This window comes from Rhineura floridana, chromosome 19 (assembly GCF_030035675.1).
Source record: "Rhineura floridana isolate rRhiFlo1 chromosome 19, rRhiFlo1.hap2, whole genome shotgun sequence".
NCBI lineage: Eukaryota > Metazoa > Chordata > Lepidosauria > Squamata > Rhineuridae > Rhineura > Rhineura floridana.
Window position 1 is genome coordinate 1,572,261 of NC_084498.1, and position 13,002 is coordinate 1,585,262.

Below are 13,002 nucleotides of genomic sequence, written 5' to 3' on the forward strand. Positions count from 1 at the left end.
GGGCGTGTAGACCGCAAGGTGTTTTGCCTGCCTGGTGCGAAGGTTGCGGATATCGCCCGTCGTTTAGATAGTTTGGTAGACAGTGCTGGGAAGGAGTCAGTGGTCGTGGTGCACGTTGGCACCAACGACATGGGGAAATGCAGCCGTGAGGTCCTGGAAGCAAAATTTAGGTTGCTAGGTAGGATGCTGAAAGCCAGGACCTCCAAGGTGGCTTTCTCTGAAATGCTACCGGTTCCACGCGCAGGACCAGCCAGACAGGCCCAGCTTCGCAGTCTCAATGCGTGGATGAGACGATGGTGTCGGGTGGAAGGGTTCGGATTTGTTAGGCACTGGGGAACATTTTGGGACAAGCCGGGCCTGTACAAAAGGGACGGGCTCCACTTGAACCAGAATGGAACCAGACTGCTGGCACTTAAAATTAAAAAGGTGGCAGAGCAGCTTTTAAACTGACTGAGGGGGGAAACCCGACAGGAGCTGAGAAAGGTCCGGTTCGGAATAAACCTCCCCCCTGGGATAAAAACCAAAGAAATGATGAAATTTTAAAAGGGGTAGGCCTAGAAGTAGGCATTGTCAGAGCAGGGGCACAGGATATAAATTCAGAAGAGCAAAATTACCACAGGCCTAACCACAAGTGCCAAAGACACTTGAAGAGAGACACTGCTTACAAGTGCCTGTACGCTAATGCTAGGAGCCTCCGAACCAAGATGGGAGAACTGGAGTGCTTGGTCTTAGAGGAGAACATTGATATAGTGAGCATAACGGAGACCTGGTGGAATGGAGAAAACCAGTGCGATACGGTTATCCCTGGATATAAACTATATCGGAAGGACAGGGAAGGACGTATTGGTGGCGGAGTCGCTCTATACATGAAAGAAGGCATTGAATCCAGCAAGCTCGAAACCCCAAAAGGGGCAGACTCCTCCACAGAATCGTTGTGGGTGGTGATACCGTGCCCCAGGAGGGACTTAATACTGGGAACGATCTATCGTCCCCCTGATCAAAATGCTCAGGGAGACCTTGAGATGAGATATGAAATTGAGGAAGCATCCAAACTAGGAAATGTGGTAGTAATGGGTGACTTCAACTACCCAGACATAGACTGGCTGCATATGTGTTCCAGTCATGACAAAGAAGCAAAGTTTCTAGATATTCTAAATGACTATTCCCTAGACCAGTTGGTCATGGAACCGACCAGAGGGACGGCAACCCTGGACTTAATCCTCAGTGGGGACCGGGACCTGGTGCGAGATGTAAGTGTTGTTGAACCGATTGGGAGCAGTGACCATAGTGCTATTAAATTAAACATACATGTAACTGGCCAATTGCCAAGAAAATCCAACACGGTCACATTTGACTTCAAAAGAGGAAACTTCACAAAAATGAGGGGATTGGTAAAAAGAAAGCTGAAAAACAAAGTCCAGAGGGTCACATCACTCCAAAATGCTTGGAAGTTGTTTAAAAACACTATATTAGAAGCTCAACTGGAGTGCATACCGCAGATCAGAAAAGGTACCACCAGGGCCAAGAAGATGCCAGCATGGTTAACAAGCAAAGTCAAGGAAGCTCTTAGAGGCAAAAAGTCTTCCTTCAGAAAATGGAAGTCTTGTCCGAATGAAGAAAATAAAAAAGAACACAAACTCTGGCAAAAGAAATGCAAGAAGACAATAAGGGATGCTAAAAAAGAATTTGAGGAGCACATTGCTAAGAACATAAAAACCAACAACAAAAAATTCTATAAATACATTCAAAGCAGGAGACCATCTAGGGAGACAATTGGACCCTTGGATGATAAGGGAGTCAAAGGTGTACTAAAGAACGATAAGGAGATTGCAGAGAAGCTAAATGAATTCTTTGCATCTGTCTTCACAGTGGAAGATATAGGGCAGATCCCTGAACCTGAACTAACATTTGCAGGAAGGGATTCTGAGGAACTGAGACAAATAGGGTAACGAGAGAGGAAGTTCTAAGTTTAATGGACAATATAAAAACTGACAAATCACCAGGCCCAGATGGCATCCACCCGAGAGTTCTCAAAGAACTCAAAGGTGAAATTGCTGATCTGCTAAATAAAATATGTAACTTGTCCCTTGGGTCCTCCTCCGTGCCTGAGGACTGGAAAGTGGCAAATGTAACACCAATCTTCAAAAAGGGATCCAGAGGGGATCCCGGAAATTACAGGCCAGTTAGCTTAACTTCTGTCCCTGGAAAACTGGTAGAAAGTATTATTAAAGCTAGATTAACTAAGCACATAGAAGAACAAGCCTTGCTGAAGCAGAGCCAGCATGACTTCTGCAAGGGAAAGTCCTGTCTCAGTAACCTATTAGAATTCTTTGAGAGTGTCAACAAGCATATAGATAGAGGTGATCCAGTGGACATAGTGTACTTAGACTTTCAAAAAGCGTTTGACAAGGTACCTCACCAAAGGCTTCTGAGGAAGCTTAGCAGTCATGGAATAAGAGGAGAGGTCCTCTTGTGGATAAGAAATTGGTTAAGAAGCAGAAAGCAGAGAGTAGGAATAAACGGACAGTTCTCCCAATGGACGGCTGTAGAAAGTGGAGTCCCTCAAGGATCGGTATTGGGACCTGTACTTTTCAACTTGTTCATTAATGACCTAGAATTAGGAGTGAGCAGTGAAGTGGCCAAGTTTGCTGATGACACTAAATTGTTCAGGGTTGTTAAAACAAAAAGGGATTGCGAAGAGCTCCAAAAAGACCTCTCCAAACTGAGTGAATGGGCGGAAAAATGGCAAATGCAATTCAATATAAACAAGTGTAAAATTATGCATATTGGAGCAAAAAATCTTAATTTCACATATACGCTCATGGGGTCTGAACTGGCGGTGACCGACCAGGAGAGAGACCTCGGGGTTGTAGTGGACAGCACGATGAAAATGTCGACCCAGTGTGCGGCAGCTGTGAAAAAGGCAAATTCCATGCTAGCGATAATTAGGAAAGATATTGAAAATAAAACAGCCGATATCATAATGCCATTGTATAAATCTATGGTGCAGCTGCATTTGGAATACTGTGTACAGTTCTGGTCGCCTCATCTCAAAAAGGATATTCTAGAGTTGGAAAAGGTTCAGAAGAGGGCAACCAGAATGATCAAGGGGATGGAGCGACTCCCTTACGAGGAAAGGTTGCAGCATTTGGGGCTTTTTAGTTTAGAGAAAAGGCTGGTCAGAGGAGACATGATAGAAGTGTATAAAATTATGCATGGATTGAGAAAGTGGATAGAGAAAAGTTCTTCTCCCTCTCTCATAATACTAGAACTCGTGGACATTCAAAGAAGCTGAATGTTGGAAGATTCAGGACAGACAAAAGGAAGTACTTCTTTACTCAGCGCATAGTTAAACTATGGAATTTGCTCCCACAAGACGCAGTAATGGCCACCAGCTTGGATGGCTTTAAAAGAAGATTAGACAAATTCATGGAGGACAGGGCTATCAATGGCTACTAGCCATGATGGCTGTGCTCTGCCACCCTAGTCAGAGGCAGCATGCTTCTGAAAACCAGTTGCCGGAAGCCTCAGGAGGGGAGAGTGTTCTTGCACTCGGGTCCTGCTTGCGGACTTCCCCCAGGCACCTGGTTGGCCACTGTGAGAACAGGATGCTGGACTAGATGGGCCACTGGCCTGATCCAGCAGGCTCTTCTTATGTTCTTATGTTCTTATTCAGTGGAGAGATTCAGATGAACACTTGGTGGGGGGCAATTGCAGTGGGGAAGCCCCCACAGGGTGGTCATTTAGACTTGTGGCATAGCAGAGCCAGGCAGCCTGCAGGCCAGCCTTCCAAAAACCAGCTAAGGGGTGGTGCCAGTGGGAGGGGGGGGAGACATTTCCCCCTCTACCAGCAGCACAACCATTTTCAGGCACTAGTGACTAAGATGCCAGGCAAGGCTGGTGCCAAGGGGTCAGCCCAGGAACACAGGATGGTGCTTTATTCTGTGTCTGACCACTGGTGCACCTAGCCCTGTGTTGTCCACACTGACTGGCCACAGCTCTCCAGGGTTTCTGTGGGGGCACATTCCTGGCCGTCCCGGATGCCGTGGATTGGATGTGGGAATGTCTGCATGCAAAGAAGATGCTCTGCCACTGAGCTACCGTCCTTGCTGGGGGGGTGAATGCCAAGGGCCCACAGCCCGCCAAGGGCCCACAGTCCACCAAGGGGCCACTGGCAAGAGCCCCCTGGACCTGCTGCAGAGAGAAGGCAGACACCCTGTCTTCCTTGGGCTCTCCAAAAGCAGAGCCAACATGAGGAAAGGTCCTCTAGTGCTAGCTGTGTTGGATGCCTGCCCTACCTGCCCCATTCATTTCAAACTGTCGTCTAAAAAGTCTACCCTGGGACCAGGGTAGGGTGCTTCATCACACCCTGCCTACAGATGTCCTGTACATCTACCTCAGGCGTTGCCAATTCTGTCATTAGGGCCACCCAAGGGGGAGGTGCACAGAGAGGAGGCTGGCGTCTTTGTCGTCCTTTGCTGATGTTGCTGATCTTCTGCTGTTTAACGCTTCACACGAGGTACTTGTATTGCTTCCTACAGTATTGAAAGGGCATCCCTTTCTCAGCTGGTCAAAGTTTGTAAAATGGAAGCAACCCATACAGATTGTCCAAATAGCAGGAGTGTTTCCCAAGATCAGCAGAAATGAGTAAGGGATCCCCCTGCCCTCTACTGAGGATGTGATTTTTCAGAAATCTGTTTATGAGCAGGAAGGGAGACAGGTGGGAGATTTGGAGGAAATGGCATTAGGGGACTGCGCTGCCTGTGAAGTGTTGGAAGTAGGGCCAGAGCAACTCCTGTTTTGTTCTTTTGTTTGTGCTCCAGAAGAGAGATAGAGCTAGGCTTGTTTACCTTTTACCTGTGATGCTCCGACTGACTTCCTTCTGTCGCTAGACTGTGACGCCTTTAGGGAAGCTTACCTGCCCCTCCTCCTTCCGTCCTTTCCACTCCTTTGTCCTCTGACTGTCCAGGAGAGAGGAGACTCCCTTTGTCTCTGCACTCTCTCCGAGCATGGGGCTGACTCCTACACCTGGGCGTTATGCCTCCAACTTAGCTAGTTAGTTAGAACTAAGTATGCCTTTTCCATCTACTATGTATTTCTCTAAATAAAGTAGCTTTTCTTATTTTAGTAAGTCTTAAGTCTCAGTGATCTAAGTGCAGGGTAAAAGTCTGCTTTCTTAGGCAAACGCACGCACACGCTGGCACACTCGCATTTCAACATCTGCTGTTATCTGCTGCTGTGCTGCTGCTTGTAAACGAAATTAAGCAACACAACTACACAAAGTGCAACATGAAGAAGGGCATAGTCAGCAAACTGGTAATCAGTTTCAATGTGGATTTTGGAGAGAAAGGTGAAATCCCTCCGCCGCCACCGCCGCCTCCGAGCCCTGTGCCCCATATTCAGGGTAGACACAAACTCCCTGTTCTGCCAGTCCCAGTGAGTCTCCAACCCTCTTCTCTAAAAACGGGGGCACACAACCCTAGTCAAACTCCACCTTGTTTTACTGCAAAACCTGGTGGAAGCAGCTCAGGTGTAGTTTTTATTTTATTATTATTATTATTATTATTAAGCTTCAAAGAGATTTTGCAACTGATGGAAATGCTTTGACATGGCAACCAGTTGTTGACAGCCTAAAACTATCCTGGTGACTTTTCTTGGACCGTAATTGCTCTGCTATACATTGTTTGACCAGTTCATTTGCCAAATATTTCATTTTTAAGAATTAAAAGAAAATGAACTTCAGAAGATAGGCATTGCTCCCGCTTCTGCCCACGGGTAGATCATGAGCATTCCTGATCAAAGACCCAATAAAATACAAGTAAATTTATTCAGTACTGACTCCAACAGGTTTGGGTCCAGAGTACCCCAAATTTCCACCCCATATGTCATCTGAGGAATAACCTTAGCAGCAAAACCTCTTACAGCTGGCACCATACAATTCCTGCCCTTCTCTCCGGCGAATTTTAACACCAACAGCATCAAACATTGGGATTTTAGTTTATTAGCTTGCCAGTGACTGTTCCATGAATCATTTTGAGCAAACCAAATCCCCGGAGAGTCAAATCTCTTAGACTGCTCCAAGGGCCGACCCTCTATCAGCCATATAACCACACTGTTGCCAAATGCTACCACTTTGATTATTCACGCATAAGTGTTCCTTCCTGCAGGCTTCCCCGAGGGATTTCACCATCTCCTCATACTGATTTGGGTCTGAGATAACAAGACCATATTGCCTGCATACAGCAGTACACACAGTTTCTGTGAACCTACCACTGCAGGAAAATCAGACTGGTCAGTTAGTTGGTCAACGATGTCATTCACATATATACTGAACAGAAAGGGAGCCAGAAAACAGCCCTGTCGTATCCCTTTGGTTGAATTGGTCTCCTCTGACAACTGGCCTTCCCTACCTACTCTGACTTGAAGCTATGTGCAAGTTCTTAATTAAAATCAACAGGTATTTATCCATCCCAAGTCTCCATAGTTACTCCATATAATCTCTCTGTTTATCCTGTCAAAAGCTGAGGTCAGATCAACAAGAATGGCGTATAGGCATTTCCTAGAGCCACCTGCCTAGTTCTCTCTCAACTTAACTGATTTAGAACAAAGCACTGATTTATAGTTAACTTCCCGTACTGGAAGCCTGCCTGTTCATCCCCAGTGATGGTATCATCATCATCAGCCAAATATTCAGCCTTATCCAATGGATAGCATGCATACAATTTGGAGGAAACATCCAAAAGACTAATTGGATGATAACAGGTCAGGAGAGATTTGTCCTCTTTCTTAAAGATTGGGACTATAATACTTTGTTCCCACCCCTTGGGGAGTTTACTGCCTCCGACTATGGGGGCACAGCATAGCCATCCTGGCTAGTAGCCATTGATAGCCTTCTCCTCCATGCATTTGTCCAATCCTCTTTTAAAGCCATCCAAGGTGGTGGCCACCGCTGCCTCCTGCGGGAGCGAATTCCATAGTTTAACTCTGCGCTGTGTGAAGAAGGACTTTCTTTTGTCTGTCCTGAATCTTCCAACATTCAGCTTCATTATGTCCATAAGTTCTAATGTTAGAAGGAAGAAAAACGTTTCTCTGTCCACTTTCTCCATGCTATGCATAATTTTACACACTTCTTTCATGTCACCTCTAACTCACCTTTTCTCTAAACTAAAAAGCCCCAAATGCTGCAGCCTTTCCTCAAAGGGAAGTCGTTCCATCCCCTTGATCATTCTGGTTGCTGTTTTCCAAACCTTTTCCAGCTCTACAATATCCGTTTTGAGGTGAGGCAACGAGGACTGTACACAGTATTCTAAATGCAGTTGCACCATAGATTTGTACAATGGCATTACAATATTGGTAGTTTTATTTTCAATACCTTTCCTAATTACCTCTCGCATGGAATTTCACAGCTGCCGCACACTGCGTCAGCTTCTTCATCCCACCCACCTAAACTGGCACATAAAGCCAGGGCTTCCCCAAGACTTTGTGCCCCCTCCAAGAGGATGTCCCACAGGGTCAGAGCAGTACCCTCACCCCCAGGTACTTTGCTGTGTCACAGAGAATGTTTAGTTAATTGTTAAAAAATCGTTATCGCCTTGCCTGCCTGCCTTTCTTTCACCAAAGAAGGTGAATGATAATCAATTAACAATTATAAGAACATCAAAATGTAATAAAGTTAAAAATCTATAACACAACTGAAAGCCACAGCAACAGGATATATCAGAAATAGAATCTTTTGACCAGTAATCAAGTTTCAGAATCCTTTAAGACAGCCTTTCCCAACTAGTGGGCCACCAGATGTTGTTGGACCACAATTCCCATCTTTTCTGAATCCTGACCATTGGCAATGCTGGCTGAGGCTGATGGGAGTTGTGGTCCAACAACATCTGGTGGCCCACTAGTTGGGAAAGGCTGCTTTAAGATGACCTCCCCCCTTTTTTTAAGGAATGTGTCCAAAATCTAGGCTTATACATGTCGAAATTCTATTGAGTTGCGTAGCGCTGCGGAACGGAGAGTACTGAGCGAGCTTAGTGTGTGTGTTTGAATCTTTGCTAAGATTCTATCTTCCCTGCAAATTAGTCAGACAGAGACTTTTAGCTGTAAAATAAATAAGAAACAACTACTTTATTCTGGAAGTACATGCTTGACAGGAAAGAGTTATATATCTAGCTAACTGGCTATGCTGGAGCAGTGAGCACTGGTCCCAGGACTCGCCCTCATCCTGGTTGAGAGGGAGAGACAAAGGAAAGATCTCTGCTCCCCTCTCGAGAGAAAGAGAACACTGAGAAAGGCAGGAAGGAATTGGGATCAACATTCCTTTGCATATCAGTCTAGCAGGAAGGAAGAGACAGCAGGAGATCAAAGGACAGGTATAGCCTAGACTAAGAGGTCTCCTCCCTAGCTACCCTTTTTAACCCCATGCAGCCTCAACCCAGCAAGTTGGAGTTGAACCTCATACATTCCAACAATACATGTATTCTATCAGCCTCATACCCAGTATTGTTCAGGAATTCTAAGGTATCAAAAATCAGTGCAGTTTTGAAAGGCTGAGTCCACCATTTTCATTCAAAATGGCGTCCAGCTATATCTAAAAATAGATGAAAGCCGGCTCCTTGATCTCAGGAACCATCATGCAAAATTTAGTTACAATATCTTAACAGATGTCCAAACACATAGCACACAGACCAACAACTCTACAAAATACATAGTGGGTATAGCAACACTCACTGGTGTGGGCCAGATTCTTCATTGTTTCCAGATGTGTTAATGATTCCAGGCGTCCCAATGAGCCCCTATGTAGCTGTCTATAGCAGACCTGGTGAAGAAAACCCCAAGGACCGCAGAAGTGGCCTTGGACCAGGTCAGACCATTTGCCCGTTGGCTCCCATTTTATTTTCTGTGAGTGGCAGCAGCTTTTGGGGCTCTTGGGTCTATGGCCGCCTGACCCATGTCTCAAGTGGAGGTGCCAGGGGTTAAACTTGAGACCTCCCACAAGCAAAGTCTAACCACCAAGCTTTTGTTCCACCCCAACATTAAAGCACAGCCCCTTACTCTTCTCCTCAATGTGGCAAGAATCAGGCCACCCTCCCCTCTGCTGGGCCAGTGGTTGGAGTTGCTGCTTGCAGAGTAAAGTATGACACACACCCATGATGCAGCAGCCCAGTGAGCAACAGGATGGGGTATCAGGGACTCCCACTAATGCAATGCGCTTCAAGGGGCGACGTGCACATCTGGGAGAGGCACCCCAGTGCAGCAGGCAGGAAAAATACTCACAATTGGATGTCCAGGAAAATGCGCTTTTCCTCTCCAACGTGAACTCTCCAGATGCAGTCCTCGCCCTCGGCATAGGGCTCTGGCCAGTTGGGGGAAAGGATCACCCCTGCCCCAGTGGAGAGTTCTCCTCCGCACATGGCTGCAACATCAAGAGGCGCCTGTGTTAAAGTTTCCAGGGTGCAGATGAGAGCTGCCTCCTGAGGCCAGCCCTGAGCCACCTCTGCTGCCATCGGTTAAGTCATTGCACATGGACAGGCCCCACCTGCCTGCCTCCTGTTTTAACAGCTGCCCAGGGAGTGGCCCCAGCTGCCAGCTCTCCTCCTTGCCCTCATAGAGCTCAGCAGAGAGAAAGGTGGACAAAACTAGGATGGGCCGGTGCTCTGTTGCCTACTGTTGGCTTTCCTGCCAGTCCCAATGGATAGCAGTCTCAACTAGCTCTGCCTCTCCTCTGGGGTTAGATCTTTGGAAGCAAAAAAGGAATGGCTGGCCATGGTGGGAGCCTACTCTGCTGGTCAGCGAGTGGCTCACCACTGGGAAGTGAGAGGTTGTGCTTGTGTCAAGAGCAGAGAGGCCTCTTTAAGGGCAGTGGGGCTGGATCGAAGGCACACTTGCTATACCTTTTTGTTGCTGTTTGGCACAGTAAGGTCTACCAGTTTTCCATATGATTCAAAAACAAAACAGAAAACTAGCTTTAGAGGAGACTTATTGGCTAGCACTGATGATATTGCCAACTTCCCAATCACTGCAGTGTTGTAATTATTATTATTATTTAGCAAATTGTAAGGATCAGGATGAGTGTATATATGGCACAGGCATCAAACAGCAGCCGGCCATGACCCTTGCCTTTTTGCTGCGGGAGTGTTTGGGAAGGGCCCACAGCTAGCCTGTAGGTGCAGAAAGCTTTTTAGATTACTTTATGGGATTTATTGTTTGTGAGTTGTGTATTAGGCTGTGTCCACACTGTGTGTTAAAGGGTTGTTACAGTCATTTATACCCCGCCTTTTAGGATACAAATCCTTCCAAGGTGGCTTACAAGTAATATCAATGCACATTAAAATAAACACACACAGCAATATCAACATAAAAATGGAAATGTGCTGCCTTCAAGTCAATTCCAACTTCTGGCAACCCATGAATAGTGATGGCCCAAGGGCACCCAGATAGCTTCATGGCTGTGTGGGGATTCGAACCCTGGTCTCCCAGGTTGTAATCCAACACCTTAACCACTAGTCCACACTGGCTCTCCCAATATCAACATATCAGGGCCAAAAGGATCTTTTGCACAGGGCAGCTGGTAGATAGCCCTGGGTGGGGAGGGGATAGTCCAGCTGGAGCAGGCTATGCTTACTTCTTTGCCTGCCCTTCTCACTCCATTTGTTTTTCTCCTCTAGCATGTCATGTAGTAAGCTAGTTTATTGAATCACAGAAACAAACCTCCATTTCCTAAGTAACCAATGCATTATATAGAATCTCTCTCTCTCTCTCTCTGTGCAGGTAGATATTATAGATGGTAGGCACTTGCTATTAAGAGCATTCATGTGCAGGATGTAGGTGCATTCTGGGGGTGCTATGCACATGCCATTGTCCTCATGGTGTCCCTGTCCCATACTCTTCATTGATCTCAAGCACTCTGTGCTGGAACAGCCACAGTCGCTTTTGTCCCAAGAATGCAATTCTCAAGCGCTTGCTGCTTGAATGGGTAGCTTCCTCAGGTGACCTCCTATTGGGCTGGGCCATCTGACATCGCAGGGCTGGGGCACCCCCCCTCATTTCCATGCCCATTCACCAGGGAGCTACTTTTCCCCTTCCTTTTCTGGTAAACCTGAGTTGCTGCTTTTGCAGTGGAGGGCAATGGTATATCGGTAAATGGGAAAGAGGCATTTCAGGAAAATACAACAAATCCTCCCACTTCTTGATATGTTGGGGGAGGAAAAGATTCAAGAACAGCACAAAAGCAGCCATCGCGATTACGGTACATTTGAGCATATTGCTGGAGAGATGGAAAAGCAGGGAATAATCAGTATATCAATATATCAAAACACACCCTCTCTTTCCAGATATCCTGTCTTTCAAAAGACCCATGAAAAATAAAATTCATAAAAAGGCTGGTGGAACTGCATGTGCGCACCTGCAGCAGGGCATTACATCATTGCTGGCAGCCTGCAGGGGGCACTGAAGCACTGACTGAGGGGAGGGGAGTAGAGAAGCGAGCAATGCCCTCTCGTTGGTCAGCCAGCCCACCAGTGTGGACAGACAGCAGAGACAGCAGCTGCTGGTTGATAGAAGGCGTGAACTATTGCAAAGCGCTATGTACAAAAGCCCTCTAGGGAAAGATGGCCCATGTGCATTTCAAAGGCCATGTGTGCACCCCACCCTGAGATCTACTGTGAGGAAAACTAGGCTGTAAATAGGCATTTAAAAAAAAAAACAGAAACAATAAATATGAGCTCATAAACTAAAATCACACTCTGGGTGAAAGACTCTCTGCAACCATTGTTAAAATGTTATATCCATTTTCATCCTGAATCATCCTGCTGCAAAAAAAGAGGTGTGTATTTATGTGTGCGCTCATGTGTGTGTGAAGAAGCATCCGTCACAATCTGTGAGTTGAAACAGTGGGGTGGGGACGATTGCTTCCCCTCCCCTCTCTCACCTCTGCACATTGGCTCCGTGTCATTCCAATAGGGATCCCTGACGTTAATGCACTCGATGACGGCTGGCCCTTGCTCCAAGGAATGGCCGGGTTCACAGCTGAACTCTACAATTGTCCCGAGGTTGTAGGTGGGATCAGAGGCAGTAAAGTTCCCATTCTGAATGTACGGCTCATAGCAGTGGCCTTTCTCAAAAGCTTGAAAGGGAACAGCAGGACAGCAATTATGCATGCACACCTCCTCTCTGCCAAATTGACATCATCTCAGCTCCTGGACCCTAGGTGTCCAAAAATGCATGCTTCATGATTTAAACTGGGTCAGATCAGGCTTTTCTTCTCTATGACATATGAGCATTTCACAATCAGTAGATTGCTCCAGGAGCAAGCAAAAACGCCTACTGCAAGCTAATAATTTCTGTGACTGAAGCATCAGTAGAGACTCAAGTTCTAGTCCCCAGAGTCTCCAGGGAGTGATTCTTGGGGGGGGGGAGTTCAGGCTTTCCACAAACCCCAAGTTGATCTGAGGGTCTGTGGGAGGGCTGAGGGGTTCAGACTGACCCAGGGAGGATCCAGAACCCACCACTTCACTGCCTCGCAAACCCCACACCCCTCATGCAGACAGAATTGTATGGGCAGCAGCAAAGTGAGAGTAGAGCTGGCGAGTTCCCAGTGGTACTGGCATGCCAGGACTGCTCTCAGAGCATAGGCGGGCACTCAGCAGGCCTGCATGGCGATTTAGGTGCTCAGTTGGTCAGACCTGTGTTGATCTCTAGCGCCTGGCAGCTTTCCGAGGCCTGCACAACCGTGCTCAGATCGGGCGCCTTGGACCCAAATATCTCTTTTCTCATTCCTGTTGAGCCAGCCTCAAACAGCTCTATCTGAGCCCCACATGGCCCTGCCTCAGCAGGATTGGCACAAGACCACTGCCCGGCAGCCTCCCCCATGGACTGAAGTCGGACCATCTAGATGGGGAGGGGGCATGAGCAGGCTTCCTTTTGAGATGGGAGAGTTCAGGAGGGACTTGAACGAGGAGAGGGGAGAGGAGAGGACTTGGGCCAGGAGGTGGGGCCCCCACTGGTGAG

At 47.0% G+C, this 13,002-nt stretch overlaps 1 protein-coding gene across 3 annotated transcripts in view; it reads right to left on the reverse strand.

The window, feature by feature from the left end:
- The window catches only part of SEZ6L (seizure related 6 homolog like), an 84,017-nt gene that overhangs the window by 26,591 nt on the left and 44,424 nt on the right, over positions 1-13,002 (reverse strand). For all 3 annotated transcript variants that reach the window (XM_061602985.1, XM_061602986.1, XM_061602984.1), the window contains exons 8-9: positions 11,924-12,118; positions 9,271-9,409 (exon numbers count right to left, since the gene is read on the reverse strand). In XM_061602985.1, coding sequence (XP_061458969.1) covers positions 9,271-9,409; positions 11,924-12,118 — 334 coding nt within the window. The remainder of the gene's footprint in view (positions 1-9,270; positions 9,410-11,923; positions 12,119-13,002) is intronic.